The sequence below is a fragment of the Calcarisporiella thermophila genome, assembly GCF_041956535.1.
Source record: "Calcarisporiella thermophila strain CBS 279.70 unplaced genomic scaffold VTP21scaffold_27, whole genome shotgun sequence".
NCBI lineage: Eukaryota > Fungi > Calcarisporiellomycota > Calcarisporiellomycetes > Calcarisporiellales > Calcarisporiellaceae > Calcarisporiella > Calcarisporiella thermophila.
In genome coordinates this window covers 54,196-73,713 of record NW_027192217.1, presented here as the reverse complement: position 1 = coordinate 73,713, position 19,518 = coordinate 54,196, and the positions used below count along the sequence as shown (strand labels likewise).

At 45.6% G+C, this 19,518-nt stretch overlaps 8 protein-coding genes and 2 non-coding genes across 10 annotated transcripts; 5 read left to right on the top strand and 5 right to left on the bottom strand.

Moving 5' to 3' along the window:
* Positions 1-609: 609 nt before the first annotated feature.
* Positions 610-4,346, bottom strand: VTP21DRAFT_6402 (uncharacterized protein; the record flags this gene model as incomplete). Its single annotated transcript, XM_069397029.1, has 5 exons — positions 610-2,658; positions 2,734-2,998; positions 3,068-3,569; positions 3,630-3,953; positions 4,022-4,346. The coding sequence occupies 5 exons, from the start codon at positions 4,344-4,346 to the stop codon at positions 610-612; spliced, it is 3,465 nt and encodes a 1,154-aa protein (XP_069246917.1).
* Positions 4,347-5,488: 1,142 nt separating this feature from the next.
* VTP21DRAFT_6401 (uncharacterized protein) lies at positions 5,489-8,055 on the top strand (the record flags this gene model as incomplete). Its single annotated transcript, XM_069397028.1, has 12 exons — positions 5,489-5,509; positions 5,599-5,736; positions 5,811-6,003; positions 6,068-6,261; positions 6,334-6,537; positions 6,612-6,802; positions 6,871-7,033; positions 7,094-7,264; positions 7,329-7,456; positions 7,525-7,626; positions 7,689-7,857; positions 7,930-8,055. The coding sequence occupies 12 exons, from the start codon at positions 5,489-5,491 to the stop codon at positions 8,053-8,055; spliced, it is 1,800 nt and encodes a 599-aa protein (XP_069246916.1).
* Positions 8,056-8,448: 393 nt separating this feature from the next.
* VTP21DRAFT_6400 (uncharacterized protein) lies at positions 8,449-9,502 on the bottom strand (the record flags this gene model as incomplete). Its single annotated transcript, XM_069397027.1, has 2 exons — positions 8,449-8,740; positions 8,811-9,502. 2 exons carry the CDS (start codon positions 9,500-9,502, stop codon positions 8,449-8,451), a joined length of 984 nt encoding a protein of 327 aa, XP_069246915.1.
* Positions 9,503-10,156: 654 nt separating this feature from the next.
* On the bottom strand, positions 10,157-10,227 carry VTP21DRAFT_t281. The gene has a single exon. It is a non-coding gene; the product is annotated as a tRNA-Gly (tRNA).
* A 981-nt stretch (positions 10,228-11,208) lies between these two features.
* Positions 11,209-11,652, top strand: VTP21DRAFT_6399 (uncharacterized protein; the record flags this gene model as incomplete). Its single annotated transcript, XM_069397024.1, has 1 exon — positions 11,209-11,652. One exon carries the CDS (start codon positions 11,209-11,211, stop codon positions 11,650-11,652), a length of 444 nt encoding a protein of 147 aa, XP_069246914.1.
* A 151-nt stretch (positions 11,653-11,803) lies between these two features.
* On the top strand, positions 11,804-13,269 carry VTP21DRAFT_6398 (uncharacterized protein; the record flags this gene model as incomplete). The annotated part of the gene is made up of 5 exons (XM_069397023.1): positions 11,804-11,860; positions 11,935-12,452; positions 12,509-12,758; positions 12,823-13,174; positions 13,253-13,269. The coding sequence occupies 5 exons, from the start codon at positions 11,804-11,806 to the stop codon at positions 13,267-13,269; spliced, it is 1,194 nt and encodes a 397-aa protein (XP_069246913.1).
* A 216-nt stretch (positions 13,270-13,485) lies between these two features.
* Positions 13,486-14,156, bottom strand: VTP21DRAFT_6397 (uncharacterized protein; the record flags this gene model as incomplete). Its single annotated transcript, XM_069397022.1, has 4 exons — positions 13,486-13,628; positions 13,688-13,837; positions 13,902-13,997; positions 14,054-14,156. 4 exons carry the CDS (start codon positions 14,154-14,156, stop codon positions 13,486-13,488), a joined length of 492 nt encoding a protein of 163 aa, XP_069246912.1.
* Positions 14,157-14,307: 151 nt separating this feature from the next.
* On the top strand, positions 14,308-16,320 carry VTP21DRAFT_6396 (uncharacterized protein; the record flags this gene model as incomplete). Its single annotated transcript, XM_069397021.1, has 7 exons — positions 14,308-14,741; positions 14,840-14,966; positions 15,029-15,104; positions 15,178-15,255; positions 15,329-15,417; positions 15,482-15,647; positions 15,710-16,320. The coding sequence occupies 7 exons, from the start codon at positions 14,308-14,310 to the stop codon at positions 16,318-16,320; spliced, it is 1,581 nt and encodes a 526-aa protein (XP_069246911.1).
* A 504-nt stretch (positions 16,321-16,824) lies between these two features.
* On the top strand, positions 16,825-19,138 carry VTP21DRAFT_6395 (uncharacterized protein; the record flags this gene model as incomplete). The annotated part of the gene is made up of 3 exons (XM_069397020.1): positions 16,825-16,840; positions 16,907-17,762; positions 17,848-19,138. 3 exons carry the CDS (start codon positions 16,825-16,827, stop codon positions 19,136-19,138), a joined length of 2,163 nt encoding a protein of 720 aa, XP_069246910.1.
* Positions 19,139-19,367: 229 nt separating this feature from the next.
* VTP21DRAFT_t280 lies at positions 19,368-19,438 on the bottom strand. The gene has a single exon. It is a non-coding gene; the product is annotated as a tRNA-Gly (tRNA).
* Positions 19,439-19,518: the final 80 nt, after the last annotated feature.

Genomic DNA, 19,518 nt, shown 5'->3' with positions numbered 1-19,518 from the left:
AACCGCTGTTTTAGATTCGAACTCCTGATTGTAGCCGGCGTCGAGGGCGCAAGGATAATTGAGAAAAAGGAGGATGATTCGAGAAGAAATCTAAGAGATGTCTATTAATCCTGTAATAAATGAAGGTCGTGGCAATATGGTTTTGACAGCATGGGTCCGTAATGGAGGAGCCAGTTCAGGGTCGAGAATCAAAGCGGAAGCCGATGCTGTTTTGCAAAGTGACTGTCATAGCAGCCCCTGCATAGCCGTTATCCAATGTATTCTCTTCCGCTTTTTGAATTCAAGAAAGAGGTTTTGCTCAATGGGGGGGGGGGGCCAGGGCGGAGATAATCTGAGGATAAGGATGATGTAGATCTGGATATTTCATTTGCAGAAGCATTTGGAAAATCAGGTGAACTCATATAAACTTCTATCATAGTTGTTCCAAAGAAAATAAACACAGCCCAAACTTAATTGTAAAAAACAAGTGTCATTGAAGAGAGTATTAGGGGAAACAAATGAAAAAAAAACTCCAGAAAAGCAATCTAAATCATACTGATGCTAAAACTAATTAATTTTGGGGTTTTGGGGGGAGATGGTGGGAAGGAGGAGAGAAGGAACGCAGCTTATTTACATATTTGCGACGAACTCGGACCAGCTCTTGACCTCGCTGGGGATCTCGCCGGCGTTGTTCTCGGCACGCTTCTTTTTCAATGACTCCACGAAGAGACGCGCCACCCGGCTATCGTTGATCAACGGAATTCCAAAGTCGACGGCCGATCGGCGGACGAGATAGTGCACGTCGGAGGCCGAGTTGGGGCGGGACTTGGCGAGCCCGACGACAAAGTCAATGCGATTTTCACGGAACACGTTCCGTAAGGCGCGCTTGTCCTCCGTGACAAAAGGCAGGGAGGCCGTCTCGATGCCATGCTGCGCTAGGGCCTGCTTGAGTTGAGGCGTGGGGGTGTAGAGGGGATGGCCGAGCTCTTGGAAGAGCTTAGCCACATAGAGCAAGTCGTCGCCCACTGCGGTTTCGTCGGCGCTGCTCAGCAGCACCCCAGACCCAATGGAGGGGATGCGGAAGTTCTGGACCGACTGCACCGCGGCCCAGAAGGCCTCGTGTTTGTCCCTTCCAAAGCAGGCGACCTCGCCCGTTGACGCCATCTCGACGCCCAACAGCGGATCCGCACCCGCGAGACGGGTCCAGCTAAACTGGGACACCTTCACCGCCTGGTAGTCGCGCTCCACGGCCATCAGGTCCACTGGCGGCGGCACGTTCGAGTTGCAGATGGCCCGCGTCGCCACGTCGATGAAATTGACCCCGAGCACCTTGCTCACGAATGGGAAGGAGCGGGAGGCCCTCAGGTTGCACTCGATCACCTTCAGCTCGTCCCCACGCTTGATGATCTGCATGTTGAATGGGCCGGTGATGTCGAAGGCCTGGGCCACCTTATGGGTGATGGTGCGGATGTCCTCCAGGGTCTTGCTCGAGAGGTCCTGTGACGGGAGGACGAGCGTGGCGTCCCCGGAGTGTACTCCGGCATTCTCCACGTGCTCCGACACCGCGTGGACCAGCACCTGCCCCTTGTTGGCCACGGCGTCCACGTCGATCTCCTGCGCCCCCGAGATGAACTTGGTCATCACCACGGGATGAAGGGGCGACACGGCGGCCGCCTGCGACAAGTGATGGGCGAGCGCCTCCCGGGTGTACGCCACGTTCATGGCCGCTCCGGAGAGTACGTAGGACGGGCGCACAAGCACGGGATAGCCGACCCGCTCCGCAAACTCGTATGCCTGCTCGACCGACGACAGCTCGCTCCATTCCGGCTGATCAACCCCGATCTTGTCCAGCACGCTGCTGAACTTGTACCGATCTTCCGCCGCGTCGATCATCACCGGGCTGGTGCCGAGCACGTTGCACTTGGAATTGTGCAGCCTGAGCGCAATGTTCTGTGGCAACTGGCCGCCCACGCTCACCACCACTCCTTCCGCACCCTCGCGCTCGTAGATGTCCATGACACGCTCGTAGCTCAACTCCTCGAAATAGAGACGATCGCACTCGTCGAAATCGGTCGACACCGTCTCCGGGTTGTAGTTCACCATGATGGTGCGGCGGCCAAGTTCTCGGAGGGCACGGATGCACGAGACCCCACACCAGTCGAATTCGACAGAAGAGCCGATGCGATACACCCCCGATCCAAGCACCATGGTGCCATGCTCATTGAAGGTGATGTCATCGGTGGTGGCATTGTAAGTCGTGTACAGGTAGTTTGTCTTCGCGGGGAATTCGGCCGCCAGAGTGTCGATGCGCTTCACCCTGGGGATGATACCTAGTGCCTTCCGTTCTTGGCGCACTGCGTCCTCGGTGCTCTTCGTCAGCTTTGCAATTTGCGCATCCGAGTATCCCGTCTTCTTGGCTCGTTCGAGCAGCTTGGGCTGAAGCCCCTCTTGGGGAAGTGCCTTGCGCACCTCCACGATATTAGCGAGCTTGTTCAGGAACCATTTGTCAATCTTGGTGAGGGAGTGGACCTTATCGACGGAATAGCCCTCATCGATCATTGCCTGACCGATGGCAAAGAGACGTCGGTCGGTGGGTACGCTAAGCGCTTTATCGAGATGCTCGAACGGCTCTGTTGGCGGTTCAAACCCTTGGAAGCGGGGGTCTACTTGCCGAATGGCCTATGCGGTGCAATCAAGGAAATGGTTTTTAGTGGGGACAAAAAATTTCGCTCTTGGAGCTAATGGTGTGCTCACCTTTTGTAAACTCTCTTCAAAGGTTCGCCCAATGGCCATCACCTCTCCCACCGACTTCATCGAGCTACCAATCTCACGATTCACGTGCTGGAACTTGGATAAATCCCATCGAGGGATCTTTGTGACTATGTAGTCAAGTGAGGGTTCAAAGCAAGCGGTGGTCGTCCTCGTCACCGAGTTGCGGAGTTGCGGGAGGGTATAGCCAAGAGCGATCTTGGCCGCAATAAAGGCAAGCGGGTACCCAGTGGCTTTGGATGCAAGTGCACTACAAGTGAAGTCATTGTTAATCGGTCGCTATTGCCGGATAACCATGCCATTGCCCCATCTAGCTTACCTGCTTCGGCTCAGACGAGCGTTCATCTCTATCACCTTGAACTCGAGGCTCTCTGGATTTAGCGCATACTGCACGTTACACTCGCCCACAACGCCCATGTGTCTCACGATTTTGATGGCTGCAGTGCGGAGCATATGATATTCTTCGTCAGAGAGCGTCTGGCTTGGGGCGACCACGATCGAGTCACCCGTGTGTACTCCGAGGGGATCGAAATTCTCCATGTTGCAAACCGTAATGCAGTTGTTAGCTGCGTCACGCACCACTTCGTACTCAACCTCCTTCCATCCCTTCATTGATTTCTCGACGAGAATCTGTGGAGTCAACGAGAGTGATTTTGTGGCAAGGGCGTGAAGCTCCTCTTTGTCAGAGGCAAATCCGGAGCCAAGCCCACCAAGCGAGAAGGCAGAACGCACGATGACAGGATACCCGATTTGTTCCGCCGCCTGAAGGGCGGCATCGACACTCTCTACAGCGGTGGACTCGGCGACGGGGATATCGATTTCTATACATAAACGGTTATATAAATGATGCACATTGCTAAGGCACAACGTCAATCCCTAACCTTTCAATGCCTTTGCAAATAAATCCCGATCCTCGCTCAACTCTAATGTCCGGATAGGTGTACCAAGCACCTTCACTCCCAACCGGTCAAACACACCCATCCGGTGCAGTTGCACACCACAATTGAGAGCAGTTTGGCCACCGAATGTCAGCAGAATGCCATCGGGTCGCTCTCGCTCAAGAATATGCACCAAGTATTCCGGGGTCACTGGTAAGAAATAGATGTTGTCTGCGAGCGAATGCGAAGTCTGGATGGTGGCAATATTCGGGTTGATAAGGACTGTTTCAATGTTTGATTCACGAAGAGCCTTGATAGCTTGCGAACCTTTTTTTTTTTACATTCAAAGAGAATTAGGCAAAGAGATGGGTTTGAAAGAGCGAATCAGTCTTTACCCGAGTAGTCGAATTCGCCAGCCTGTCCGATACTCAGGCCTCCGCTCCCTACCACGAGCACCTTTTTGACATCTACGAGAGGTACGCTTTCTAGGATTTCCTCCGAAACTAATGTAGTTGGCTTCGCCTCTGAATGTTGCCAGCGGAGAGAGGCGAGTGGGAGACGGTGGAGGGCGGGGGCGATGCTTCTAACATTAGAAAATTGCGGGGAAGGCGCCTTTGCTAATAATAATGAGGGGCGACGGAGGGAGGTGCAGAGGGAACGCGAGAGGATGGACCGAGTACAGGACGTCGCTAAGGGTAATAGCTGCGGTGTCTTTAACATGGGAAGCGATGTTGCTAGGTTATTTGGGTTTCAACCGAGGGGAATTCGAGATAAAGTGGAGAAAGCAGGAAATCCTTGCCAGGACCCCCCGAGTATATCTTCAAGGGAAATTGGTGCTCCGCAACGATGTGGCCAATCTCAGCGTGGTGTTTTATCTAAATTTTGAATGTGTCATAGAATATAAATTGAAGATGTATGTAATTGGAAGAGGGCCCGAAAAAATAACGATGATGCAGGAAAAGTAATCGTTGAACATCGTGAACTGGCATCGACTGAGTCTATAATGCCCAGGCGCGGCAGAGGCTCCCATCGGCCGCCGCGCTACGAGCCAGGCCCTTTTCTGTACTCTAGAAGCTGCTGCTTTATTATGCTTGCCGCGCAGGTCCATATAGGCCTGTAAGATATTACGAACCTACATCGTCTCTTTCTCATTCGCTGGCCGAGTAGCAGGAGCGAAAGCTTCAATTTTCCCCAAGCAAACGCCCACAAGCACAAATGCCCGAGAGCTAGGAGGAGAGTAGAAGCTCCTCTCGCCTTTGCTTGTGGCTCGTTGGATCGGCTGTCTAATAATCGCGGTGAAGTCAGAGGCTGAGTCGTTTGTGAAATTCTAGCACTGCTCCCTCGTTTAACTTCCCCATAGTGCATATTCTTTAGATCGGAGATTTTGCAACGGTGAGTATTCTTTCACCAGTGGGCCCCGCCCGGGTGGATAGTAGCAGGAATGGGCCTTACCTAGTTGATCAGACTCAGAGTTTGCAAAGTTAACTCTACCGGCTGTGTCAACTGAGGAGGGCGGAAAATAAATCCAACTCCGAAGTCATCGACCCACAACCAAGAACATATACTAATATTTCCCAATAAGCTGATCCCGCTTATCCTAATCGGGGGGTAGGCTATTATTTAGGGAAGCTGGATTCTATTTTTACGTCAATGAAAAGTGGATCGAGTGAAAACGGCCTTGATATAATATGGTTGTTTAATAAAAATTAGTTCGCTTAATGAACCAATTTTGGCCTGTATCCTCTACTATTGCCTGCATTGGTCCTCTTTTTATTCTCTATAGATAAGCCAAACTCGCCCCATTTCCTATTTATTATATTCCACGTTTTTTCGTTGTTGTCCGAATCGGCAATTGATGTGCGATGAAAGGACTCAAGGGAGTCGTATCCTTTTGTTCCTCCTTTTTCTTTCAATTATTCTACAAAAAAAATAGAGAGATGAGCTTCTCCTTAACCCGTTTCTTCATTAACAGCTCTTATGGAACAAAGATCGCAAAGAGAAACAGAAGCTAGCATCTCACACTTCCCAATCTCGTTCGCCGCCAAAATCATCGGGCTTACCAAATGCCTCAGAGCTCTCACATCCCTCCATTATCGTCAATGACAACAGTGTACTGATAACTATGCTATACCGTTATTTCTATATTCCACTTGGCTAACGTCTCCCCATTGCTCTTTACCAAAGTCAATCACCGACCTTCCGATTGCTTCAAGATCAACGAACACCGAAATGCCGCGGAATTCTGCATTCTCTTTGCTCAAAAACACCCCAATAGACTCGCTCCCCATTATTTCCAGAACTCCGCGACGCCAGCATTCGTCTAGGTCCTATAGTGATAGCGGGAAAATTCGGCTGGAAAGGCTCCCTGGTTTCAATGGTTTGGTCCTGGTTATTTTTTGTGATATTCCCACGCCGATGCTACAGCAGTCTCCATTGTGTAGAAGTGAGCCCGGGTGAGAGACAGGATCTATTGTTGAAGAAATTGCGTCAATGTTCGGCCGTCTTTGATTTCAATGATATGTCGTCCGACCTCGAGGGCAAAGAAATCAAGCGACAGGCACTCTCCGAGGTCCTGGAGCACATTAGTCAACGAGGAGTGATTTCGGAACCTGTGTATCCGGGAATTATTACCATGGTAGGCATTCAATTGCTCACTCTCCTTTAGAATGCTTTCTGGTTCATAACGCCCAATTGCCATTCTCGCTAGTTCTCTTCCAACCTCTTCCGCTCCATATCAACCCCCAACAACAACGCGAATGACGCCTATGATTTAGAGGAAGATGAGCCAATCCTTGATCTCTCGTGGCCCCATTTGCAGATGGTGTACGAGATCTTTCTTCGCTTCATTGAATCGCCCGATTTCAACGTTACCATTGGAAAAAAGTTAATCGATCAAAAATTCATTCTCCAGGTAATATGGTCTCCTCTGAAAGGCTGCTTTTGTTTGTATCCATGTACTAAAAAAATCCACCTGTGGATGGATAGGTCTTGGAGCTCTTCGATAGTGAAGACCCGCGCGAGCGCGACTATCTAAAAACCACCCTCCATCGCCTCTACGGCAAATTCCTCAACCATCGTGCTTTTATCCGCCGCTCAATCAACAACATCTTCTTCCAGCTAATTTATGAAAAGGAACGCCATAACGGGATTGCAGAGCTGCTAGAAATCTTAGGAAGGTACTGGGTTATCTAGGTGGCCGTCCTTGATTTATTCTTATACTCACCCCTCTCTCCTCCTCCCCTAGTATCATCAATGGATTTGCTCTTCCTTTACGTGAGGAGCATAAAGTATTTCTTATTCGTGCTCTTGTTCCTCTACACAAAGTGCGGTGTTTGGGGCTCTATCACCCTCAACTAACCTATTGCATAGTTCAATTTTTGGACAAGGACCCATCCCTCACCCAAGCAGTAATTGGTTTTTTTTTTAATGCAGTGTAAATGTACTGCTGATGTTATCCCTTCTCCTAGGTCTTCCATGGTCTTCTGCGCTATTGGCCGAAAACTAATAGTGCCAAGGAAGTGATGTTCCTACACGAAATCGAGGAGATTCTGGACTCTATGGACCCCGCCGAGTTTGCACAAATACAGGCCCCATTATTCCGGAGAATTGCCCTGTGTATCAGCAGTCCTCATTTTCAAGTAATCAGCACTCTTTTCCATTGAACACTCTACCTACTCGATACTAAGTTTCTGGATGTGATAGGTGGCGGAGCAAGCACTTCTGTATTGGAGCAATGATTATATTGTTAATTTAATCACCGCAAACGCTACTACGATTTTACCAATTGTGTTCCCTGCACTATATCAGAAATCAAAAGGCCATTGGAATCGGTAGATACCCTACAATGTGCCTTTGATAATGCCCTCTTTTTTTATCGATTTTCAACTGGTTTCGGTAGGAATGTTCTCAATTTGATCCACAGCGCGTTGAAAGTGTTCGACAGTGTTTGCCCAGCTTTGTTGGAGGAGTGTCGGGAGAAATGCCGCGAGAATGAGATAATGTAACGAGAGATGCACGGCATTTCTACTGTGCTGACCTAATCTCTCCTGTTATCGTATCTAGGGAGGAGACCAAGTTCAATGAGCGAAAACAGTTATGGGAGAAGCTGGAGCAGAAGGCCATGCAGTATACCTCATTGTCCCCGTCGAGTTCGACACCAATGGCAGAGGATTCGGCTGATCAGGACGAAACGAAACAAGGCGAAAATGGTGAACAAGTCCTTAGCGACTTGGTAAGTGGATGAATGTTTTTTTTTTCCTTCTCAAATCTCGACAGACTTTTGCTTAATTTAAAATTGTAGCAGCTTGATTGTACAGATAGTGAATTGCATATTTCAAGTGTTCCCTCTGATGCGATGGTACTGGATGAATTGCCTGCGCAGCCGCAGCGACTGGAGGAAGTGTTGATCGATCGAATTGCACATAATTGAATATATATATTATTATTATTTCTCTCTTAGCCCTTGATTTTTGGTTTTTTTTTTTGTCACAACCGATTTATTTTAGATTGTTCTACATATATATTTTTGGATACCAATTTTACTTAGCCTCATAAATACATAGGAAAACAATCCATTCCGTTTGCTTACAAAACGGGAGGGCGAACTCGAGAGTTTTTTTTCGGGGAATCGGAAGAAGATAACAGGGTTTCTTGATATTAGGCTTGAATTAAAGAGAGCTAGAGAATTTTGGATGATAAAGATGGGTGACAAGAGTTACATAGCTAGGATTATATAATAACAAAAGATATATTGGCAGATCCACGGCGCTCGAAAAGCCTCAATAAATAATCGACCCCTTTGGCAATCTGATCCCTCGCCTCTCTATTTCAACTCGGTGCCAAACACAAGGTCCCAGAACTTGAGGGTCACGCCAAACCCCAAGTCAGACTGCTTATAGTGATGATCGATATGGTACTTCTTCATGTCTCTAAAGTGCTTGAATTTGGGGGTGCTGTGATGCAGGTAATAATGGGTGAGATCGTAGCATATGTAGCCCGTGATGGCTCCCGATGAAATGCCAGCGGCGAAGGCTGGAGGAAGTGTCGCATAGAAGAACTTGATAAAAGGCGTGGCAAGCATGAGAAAGAGGACGGGAGGCATGACAAGCCTAAGCCTATGGGGGCAAGCAAATTGGACTTAGTACATAAGTGGGGGGGCCGAAGAGTGTCCGCTGTTCTGCTTACCTATCCATTGGGATGTAGTGGTGTATCCCGTGTAAGAAAAAGTGGAGGATGAACGCCAATTGGTTATCGGGGAGGAGCTCATCGACGTGGAACAGGAAGCGATGCATGAAATACTCGATGACGGTCCACAGGGCGAGACCCGCGACCCATATGAATATTGCCCCGACACCGGCAAGCTCGACCGCGCTCGAATAGAAGTATGCAACGACGGGTGTCCAAATTATCGGGATCACCCACCAGGGTGTCATTGTCAAGAGCTCAAGATATGGGTTGCGAAAAATGCGTGCAGGCTGCGAGAGATGCCGTGGGATGTGTACTTGTTGCATATAAAACTCTTTGGTAAAGCGGGCACGGCACATCTGTGGGAAGAGGGGCTGATTCAGATCCAGAAACTTCACATCGTTCTGCTTTTCATTTTCGGTCTTTGCGCCAGAATCATGCGCTACTGCAAGCTGACCAATGCAAAATTCCTCAAGAATAGAATAGGCAGCATCGCTGTGTTCATGTTCCAACGGGTCCGACATTACTGTCGTGACATCCTCGCCCGCCCGTGCGAGGATGAGCTCTGTGCCGCCAGGGTGATCAGTTACAAATGAGGTCAGGTCATACACCTTGTCTCGATAGATCACCCAGCAGGACTTGTGTGTGTTATGTTCAGCGATCTGCTTGGGTGAGTAGAGCGTCAGTTTCATTTTTACAGTCGTTAATGTGTTCGATGGAATCAGGTTGGGGATATAATTATGAGAATAACAAGGTACAATATCGAACGGTTACACGAAGAAAATAATTTCTTGTATCTTGGAATATTTATATTTCTATTCTGAGGGAGACCCTAAAACCTGCAGAGTTTCAATTCAACGGTCATTAATGAAAATAGACGTGACTATCTGAGACCGCTCAACTTAGACCTCCCGTTAGATCGAACCTTCATTTATTCGGGAACATTGAAAGTCTTTGTTCAAACTATTTTCACGGGGAAAACTTGTAGCAAAACAATGAGCCGTTTTTCATAAATTGAGCTGTGAGAGAATTTTTTTAATCTAGCAGAGATTTTCCAATATCTTTTCTTGTGGTGGCTAAGCGTATCTTTTAGCTTGGTATTCAGACGTGATAGCCTACACCTATATGTGTATAGATAGAGGAAATATTAGCCCAGCGTAGATACGCGGAGGAGTGGCTATTTTTGATTTACCTCTATCTCACATGACCTGCGACTATATCTAAATCTGAAAAACTCATGTTACGGTAATACCCAAATTCAGAAAAGACCCTAGGAACGTGGACACTTCCCCCCAGCATAAGTTCGAAAGTCATTTCGAACAAGTAGATTAAAAAATTTTTGAAAATGCATGGTCCGGGAATCGAACCCGGGTCTGCCGCGTGGCAGGCGGCAATTATACCACTAAACCAACCATGCTAGAAGTTCTTATGATAAGAGAACTCAACTCCCAAGCCACGCTGAAAATGAAAGCATTTTGTTTTCCGTTCGTCCGCGACGAAAAATTTGTCCAGCATATTGGTTAATCAAGCCCTAACTGCAGGAGATGTCAGCAAGAAATGGTAGAGACCATATAACACGCTTTCTTTGGATGTGCGAGAATTGGGGAACTTTAGAATCGGCTCAATAGACTCCATAAGAAGTTTCTAGATAAGGCTTGAGCATGCATTCGGAGATACGAACAGCCCCTCGGATACTACGAGGAAACGACAGGCAAAGACCGGCAAGACTCTACAATCCTACACGAAATCACGGTCTGGAACATATATAAAACGACAATTGCAATCAAGTGTATCTTTCTATCCGATATACTTATTGCAATCAGAGGGGTAATGGATACAGGAATAAAAGAAAAAAGAAGAAATATTCAAAATAAAAATGGGTAAAACCGAATATAGAGCTAACCCAACTGCTAAAATAATCATCGAGAAGGCTGTATTGGCATATACTTTTCTTCTAACGAGAGTTTTATATAATCGTACATAAGCTCTGTATAATATGAATTTTAGTATAAATCCTTTTACTAAAACCTCTGCTTTAAATCCCATCTCTTTTACGCGACAATACGGTAAAGGAAATCGCCTAAACGGATAACTCAATCATATTCACGATGGAAATCTAAAGCGAAAACTATTCATATTTTAATAGCTTTTATCTCCGTAATGTATAGATTATTCAATGATAATCAAATACTCTTGGTGCTTTAAGAATTAGCGGAGACGAAATGGCTCCAGCACATTGATATACTATAATTTTTTACTTGAACTGGCTCTATATTTCTTTTTTTTTTTTAAATCCTGCATTTTAATCACAGTCACTTAATTTTGTATCTCGCGCCAGGTCTTATATTATTTTTGAACATATCCTTGATTGATAAAGTCTCAAGTTAGATTTATCAGAATGTCTGAAGAAAATATTCCAGTCCTCGCAAGCGATGAGTTAACTTCAGATCCTACTGAAATAGAAGCAACATCAATTCCTACATCCCAACAAGAATCTCAACAGATCGTTCCATTCTACCGTCATCCTAGCCTACTTCGTGTACTACGTGCTGTTGGGATTAATTTTTTCCTTCCGTTCCTCAATGGAGTCATGTTGGGACTTGGGGAAATATTCGCGAATGAAATTATGTTTAGTTTTGGCTGGTTTGGAGCCCGAATTATACCAGCAGGCGGGCGAAGTTTAATACCGCTGGGTCTGCGAGGCACATCCCATTTTGGAGGAGGAGTCGCTGCTGGAGACGAGCGGAAGGGTGGATGGAGACCACAATATGATACAGTGCTTGGTGAGAGACCTGAAGAGGAGAGGCGGAAGGCCGAGCAGTACCAAAGGAGCACCCTATAGTAATAAAGATAATAATATATCTACCTCTGTGCACAAAGTTACGTCATTATTTTTGACGTCACAAATAATCAAAACTCTCTGATTGTTGTCAAATTTCTTATTGAAAAAGATCGTTGTCGATCAAAAGGAATTAGAAGAGAATCTTGCGATCATGCCCACATTTAGCCGCAAAGAGGACGAAAAACTCAAATTCGAGACAAGCGAAGATGTAGGTTATTTAACTGTCTCTGGGATCGAGTTGGAAAGGGTGGCTCAATCTTAATTTTCTCTTTTCGATTCTAGGTCAAAGTCTTCCCGACTTTCGATGCACTTGGCCTAAAAGAGGATTTGCTCCGTGGTATTTACGCCTACAACTTTGAGAAGCCTTCGGCCATCCAGCAACGTGCCATTATCCCTATCATGCGCGGGCGTGATGTTATTGCGCAGGCCCAATCAGGAACAGGAAAAACTGCTACCTTTTCTATTGGCATCCTCCAATGTATTGACACAGCGTTGCGCGAAACGCAGGCACTTGTTCTTTCCCCTACGCGCGAACTGGCAACGCAGATCCAGTCGGTAGTCCTTGCATTGGGTGATTATATGAACGTTCAGTGTCATGCTTGTATTGGTGGGACTAGTATTGGTGAGGATATTCGAAAGTTGGACCATGGGCAACATGTTGTATCAGGGACCCCTGGGCGAGTGTTTGATATGATTAAGAGGCGGAATTTGCGAACACGAAATATTAAGATGCTAGTCCTAGACGAAGCGGATGAGCTTTTGAACAAAGGCTTTAAAGAGGCGATTTATGATATCTACCGGTAAGTACTCAAGGGCTAGAAAATTGAGGACTCAGTGTGTTGACATGTCTCAATAGATATCTTCCACCGGCTACTCAAGTTGTTCTCGTCAGCGCAACGCTGCCTCATGATGTGCTCGAGATGACGACAAAATTCATGACGGACCCGATTCGAATTCTCGTCAAGCGTGATGAAATTACCCTCGAGGGTATCAAGCAATTTTTCGTAGCGGTGGAAAAGGAGGAGTGGAAATTTGACACGTTGTGTGATCTTTACGATACACTTACTATCACGCAGGCTGTGATTTTCTGTAATACTCGTCGCAAGGTAAGTCTTCAGCTCCTGTTCATTATCTCTTGACCTCTCTCACTAAATTGGGTTTCTTTTTTAGGTTGATTGGCTAACGGAGAAAATGCGAGAGGCAAATTTCACCGTATCCTCGATGCACGGCGATATGCCTCAAAAGGAGCGCGATGCAATTATGCTGGAATTCCGCCAAGGAGCCAGCCGTGTGCTAATAACGACAGACGTGTGGGCACGTGGAATTGACGTGCAACAAGTATCTCTTGTGATAAACTATGATTTGCCTCTAAATCGTGAGCTCTATATCCATCGTATTGGCCGTTCTGGGCGATTCGGAAGAAAGGGTGTCGCTATCAACTTCACCACGAACGAAGACCTAAAAATCCTGCGCGACATTGAGCAGTATTACTCAACGCAAATCGATGAAATGCCAATGAATGGTAATTTGATATCTATTTGTTTGGTGTCTGTTCACCCTAAATCTTTCTAATCACTTCCCTTTTGTTTTTTGACTATAGTGACCGATTTGATCTAAATGCGAGCACACTAAAATAATCTATGCATCACAAATCTTATTTCCTATTAGTGTTTGTTTAATATTTCTCTTTTATTTTTCTCCTTTTTTTTCCTCTGTGATTTTGAAGATGTTTGAATAAACCGAGACCCTACTATATACATGCATAATTGCGCAGAGTGGCTATAATTACACAAAGAAATAGCCTCCTTTTCCTGAGCTCGTTGTATATCCTTCTTATTCCTCTGAAAGTTTCGCTTGGAGTTCAGTTTTTTTAGCCTCAACTAAACTTGACATTTGAAAAGGGGTAGAGTATACTTCATGCAGCCTACGAACCTCGAGCATGTGCAAGACTTCCTCATTCGGATCATTGATTTCTTCTATGTATATTTTTCTTTTAGCCAAAATACGAGCAACATAGTTCCATGGTCAGACATACGGATATTTGATGTGCTCACTTGTCGTTCTTCCTTCCACATTCCTAATTTACCCCGCACGCGTATTAAACTACCTAGTTCTATATTCATCTTCATCTCTTGGTGAGGAATATGCCAGCAGATGCAAGGAAGTGTCGCAGTTGCATCGTCAACTGTTATAGATCTATTGTTAGCCATGAAATTAAGGATTTATCTTTTTTCATTTTGTATATTTACGTATATAAATTATGAAATTTTCTTTTCGTTCAATGCCTACAACCACACCCACTATTTCTGTGAACCGTAAAGGACGCCCTTTAAAGAAATAGATATCTACTGAGAGAACGTATATATCAAATATCGAAATTTTGTAAGCAGTAAATACGCACCATAATCTTCCCTATATTCAAGTTTGTGGATGTCAAGTAATGTGAATTTAACATGAGTGGAGAAAAGGGGATCTAAACCCCAATAAAGGGGTTGTAAAAGCATACTTGACCTATTTTGACATTTCGCGTTCTCGAATATTCATTTGCTAAGCCACGAATAAACACTCGTAGAAGCAGTAAAAATCATCACTAATTTCTTTGTTTATTGTTCGGTACAAGTTTTTCGCTAAAATACGCGTACGAGTTAGTCCATCATGTCGTTGATGCCTGTTCAAATCTTCCAGGATCAAGCTACTCAAGAGCGTGCTGAGAATGCACGCCTCTCCTCTTTTGTAGGCGCTATTGCGGTGGGCGATCTCGTCAAATCCACTCTTGGCCCAAAAGGAATGGATAAGATCCTTCAATCCGCGTCCAATGGCGATATTGTCGTTACAAATGATGGTGCAACGATTCTCAAATCTATTGCGCTCGATAACCCGGCTGCAAAGGTTCTGGTCAACATCTCGAAAGTCCAGGATGATGAGGTTGGCGATGGTACGACATCTGTGTGTGTTCTTGCTGCAGAATTACTGCGTGAGGCAGAGCGACTAGTCAATATGAAAATTCATCCACAAACCATTGTGGAGGGTTATAGAGCTGCAAGCATTGCAGCTTTAAAGGCATTAGAAAATGCTGCGGTTGATAATAGGTAAGTGATGATTCAATATCATTTTTACAATGCCATTTTATTTGTACAACATTCAAATGCGCTATCTTCTCGCTAAATGGCTTACACTTAAATTTTAGCTCAAACTCTGACGAGTTCAGGAAAGATCTGATCAATGTTGCCAAGACCACCCTTAGCTCAAAAGTATTGTCACAAGATAAGGAATACTTTGCTGAACTTGCCGTGGATGCTGTCCTGAGATTGAAGGTAAGCAGATGCACTAGTATTCTTTGATATATCCTTTTTTTTACACACTTAACCCAAACTAGGGAAGCACCGACTTAGACCACATCCAAATCATTAAAAAGGCTGGTGGCCGACTTATTGATTCATATCTCGATGAAGGTAGTACATACACTCTAGTTTTACGAGAAATAGTGTTGGAGTCTTGATACAAATGAATTTTGCATATTGATAGGATTTATATTGGACAAAAAGATCGGGGTTAACTGTCCGAAACGTATTGAGAATGCAAAAATACTTGTGGCAAATACCGGTACGAATCTTTTCCCATTTCTAATGTCTTCAGCCTTCTTACAAACTAACTGACACGCTTTATGCCTACATAGCCATGGACACTGACAAGATTAAGGTTTTCGGTGCTCGAGTACGTGTTGACACTACTGGCAAGCTTGCTGAATTGGAACGTGCAGAGAGGGTAATTTTTCTATTGCTGGCTAGAGTAAATGAACTGCTTAACTAAAGCAGTAATAAATTTATAGGATAAGATGAAGCAAAAGGTGGAAAAAATCAAGGCCCATGGCATCAACTGCTTTGTCAATCGTCAGCTCATTTATAACTGGCCTGAGTCATTATTCGCCGAAGCAGGTATCATGTCAATTGAGCATGCTGATTTCGATGGTATTGAGCGTTTGGCTCTGGTGACTGGTAATTTGTTTGAATTTTTTTTTCGGCTTCATTTTCGACTTACCCTTCTTTTTTCTGACTAGGTGGCGAAATCACTTCTACATTTGACCACCCTGAGCTTGTCAAACTTGGACACTGCGATCTTATTGAAGAAATAATCATTGGCGAGGATAAACTGATTAAATTCTCCGGAGTCGCTGCTGGCGAAGCTTGCACAATTGTGCTGCGAGGAGCTACCAATCAACTCCTTGACGAGGCCGAGCGCTCCTTACATGACGCATTAAGTGTGCTCTCACAGACGGTCAAGGAGCCCCGAACTGTGTTGGGTGGTGGTTGTTCAGAAATGCTGATGTCGCGTGCTGTAGACGAGTTGGCCGCAGCAACACCCGGAAAGCAGGCCGTGGCCATTGAGTCCTTTGCCCGCGCTCTCAGACAAATGCCCACTATTCTTGCAGATAATGCTGGATACGATAGCTCGGATCTGGTAGCAAGGTTGAGGGCTGCTCACCATGATGGCCACTCGACCCACGGCCTTGACATGCAGGGTGCAACCATTGGAGACATGCGTCAGCTTGGCATCACAGAATCTTACAAGCTCAAACGCCAAGTGGTGCTCTCTGCATCCGAGGCCGCCGAGATGATTTTGCGAGTAGACGATATTATCCGGTGCGCACCACGTCAACGACGGGGTTAAGAGGAGCGGTCCCAAGAGGATATAAAATTCTTAAATCACCATAATTTCTGTTTTTCTTTATATATATATATTTGGCATTAAATTTTCAGAGAATGGTAATTGAACAAGCTTAAAATTATAAATGCGGAGAAAGCTGCTCTGCAACGAATATTTCGATTGCTATGCGGTAGAACAGGAAAAGTTTGAGCTCAAAAGCCTAGTGAGGTTGGTTGGAAATCTTATCACTAGTTGACACGAATGTTTCGTATGACAAGAAACAAAATGGAAATTTTGCATACTTGGACTCAATAACTCCACAAATTTCCTCTCAAAAAAACATGTGAAATTATAAAATTGATGTTTTAACTCCACCTCTAATTTTCCTATCGTGGCACTCCAAGTAATCTTGGCATTCTCCTCAACTCTTCGAATTAGACTATAATTTCAATTCATCACTCGATTTTGTACATCTCTTCTCGCCTTCATTGCTGATACTGCTTCACTCCAGCTCTAAATAGCCTTCTAATGTCGTTTGATGCTGGTAAGTCACGGAATGCCGACTTCTCCACTCCAATCCAACAGTATGGAATTTGACATTTGTTGTCAGCATTATTGCAAGATGGAATTGATGTCGTGGACGTGTTCATTGCGGGGACAGTCGGCGTCTGTACAGCTGTGTATTTCCTACGACGCCCTATTCTTAACCTCATAGGTCTAGGCGGCAATGCTGAAGACTCTGTTCCTAAATCTGAAACTCCCACTGCCTGGAAACCTGCGATCTCTGCCACACAGCCTCCCGTAAAAGTATCTCGCAATTTTGTAGACAAGATGCGAGAAATGAATAGAAATGTTATTTTATTCTATGGTTCTCAAACTGGCACGGCAGAAGATTACGCCTCTCGACTCGCGAAAGAAGGCGCACAGAATTACGGTCTGAGGACAATGGTGGCGAATCTCGAGGATTACGATATGGATTTATTAGACCAACTTCCTGAGAATTGCCTTGCTTTCTTCGTGATGGCAACTTATGGCGAAGGAGAGCCGACAGACAATGCCGTTGATTTTTGGGAGCTAGTCAATAATGAGGCGCCCCTATTTTCTCAGGGAGATGGGGATGAAGGAGAAAAGCCCTTGAAGAACCTGAGTTATGTGATATTTGGCCTGGGTAATCGCACTTACGAGCATTACAATCAGGTAGGCCGTGTCCTCGATCAACGGCTGACTGAATTGGGCGCGCGGAGGATTGGCGAGCGTGGAGAGGGAGACGATGACGGAAATTTAGAAGAAGATTTTCTGATGTGGAAGGACGATATGTGGAAAGCAGTTTGCGAGGTCATGGGGGTGGAGGAACATGAAGGCGAACGGCAAGCATCATATACAGTGAAAGAACTTTCTAAAGAAGAGATAGATAAACAGCATTTATTTGAGGGTGAACTCGTAGAAGCTAAGCTAACCTTTGGAACGTAAGTTGTAGGAAGGATGAAGAATTTTTTACTCTATACACTCTCTCCAGCTCTACTGACACTTTTGTTTCTACCAAATGTATAGTAATCCGGTGTATGATGCCAAGAACCCATTCATCGCACCTTTGTTAACGCGCAATGTTTTCTCCGACAAAGCATCCCGTTTTTGTATACACGGAGAGCTGGATATTTCTGGTTCTGGGCTTCATTACGAGGCAGGCGATCATATCGCCATTTGGCCTACGAATCCGGAGGAAGAGGTTGACCGTTTGGCGAAAGTGCTTGCGCTGTCAGACAAGCTGGATAGTGTGATCATGGTGGAGAGTACGGATCCGACGTCGAGTCGTCCGTATCCGTTTCCCGTCCCAGCATCTTACCGAACGATTTTCCGTCACTATCTCGAAATATGCAGTCGACCCTCACGTCAAACCCTCGCTGGACTAGTCCAGTTTGCCCCAACCCCGGAGGCGAAATCGGCACTCTCCACGCTTGGAAATGACAAGGATGCTTATCATAAGGAGGTGATGACAGCTGCGCGCACGCTCGCGGAAGTCCTTGAGCTTGTTGCAGGAACCAATGGGGTATTTCCATTGCCATTCGATGTTGTGGTGGAGAGTGTTCCACGGTTGCAGTGCCGATATTATTCCATCTCATCCTCTTCACGTGTACATCCCCAGAAAGTGCATTTGACTGCAGTCGTGCTCCGCTACGAACCCACCGTTGATCGAACAGTGTATGGGGTGGCAACAAATTATTTATTTGCTGCGCACAAACATTTCACGCCATCTCCAAGCTTCATTTGCCCCAAGTATCGGCTGGAGGGTCCACGAGATACATACATCCACGATGCGGGATTGAAAGTGCCTATACATTTGCGGCGATCCAACTTCAAACTGCCACGTAATTCTGTGCTTCCCATAGTGATGGTTGGGCCGGGATCAGGGGTTGCACCTTTTCGTGGGTTTGTTCAGGAGCGTGCTCATCTTGCACGCGAGGGCAAGCAGGTTGGAGACACGTTGCTATTCTATGGATGCCGGCATCAAGAAGAGGACTTTCTGTATGAAGAGGAGTGGCCCTCAATGTTCAATGACCTCTCCGAGAAGAGCCGAATAATCTGCGCGTTTTCACGTCAGCAAAAGGAAAAGATATACGTTCAACACCGCCTACGTGAGCATGGCGAAGAAGTCTGGAGGCTTATTGGAGAAAATGGTGGATATTTTTACGTTTGCGGGGATGCCAAGCACATGGCTCATGATGTGCAGGATGCGCTTGCTGACATCGCCCAGAAGTATGGCGGCCTTTCCGAAGCGGCAGCACAATCGTGGGTGAAAGAACTGCGAAGCCGAGGGCGTTATCAAGAGGATGTCTGGAGTTGAAGGGTCTTTCAAAGGCATAATTATTTAAAATAATCGATTCTATTTCAAAAATTTTACAATATTGACAACTTATATATATACTATTTTATTATTTAAAAATATATAAACGTATCTTTAATTAAAATTTAGAATATATGTCTGAAGCTTTTGTTAGAATCGTGTGGCAATATTCTATAAGCTTCCCCAAATTAGATTCGAAGAATTATATAAAAATAAAAAGATAACTAAATGCATGGTCCGGGAATCGAACCCGGGTCTGCCGCGTGGCAGGCGGCAATTATACCACTAAACCAACCATGCTCTTTAACCCTGGATTTTTAGTAAAGCTGTCCAAGCCACTGAGGCAAAAAAAAATAAATTATTCGGTGCAGCACGGGCGC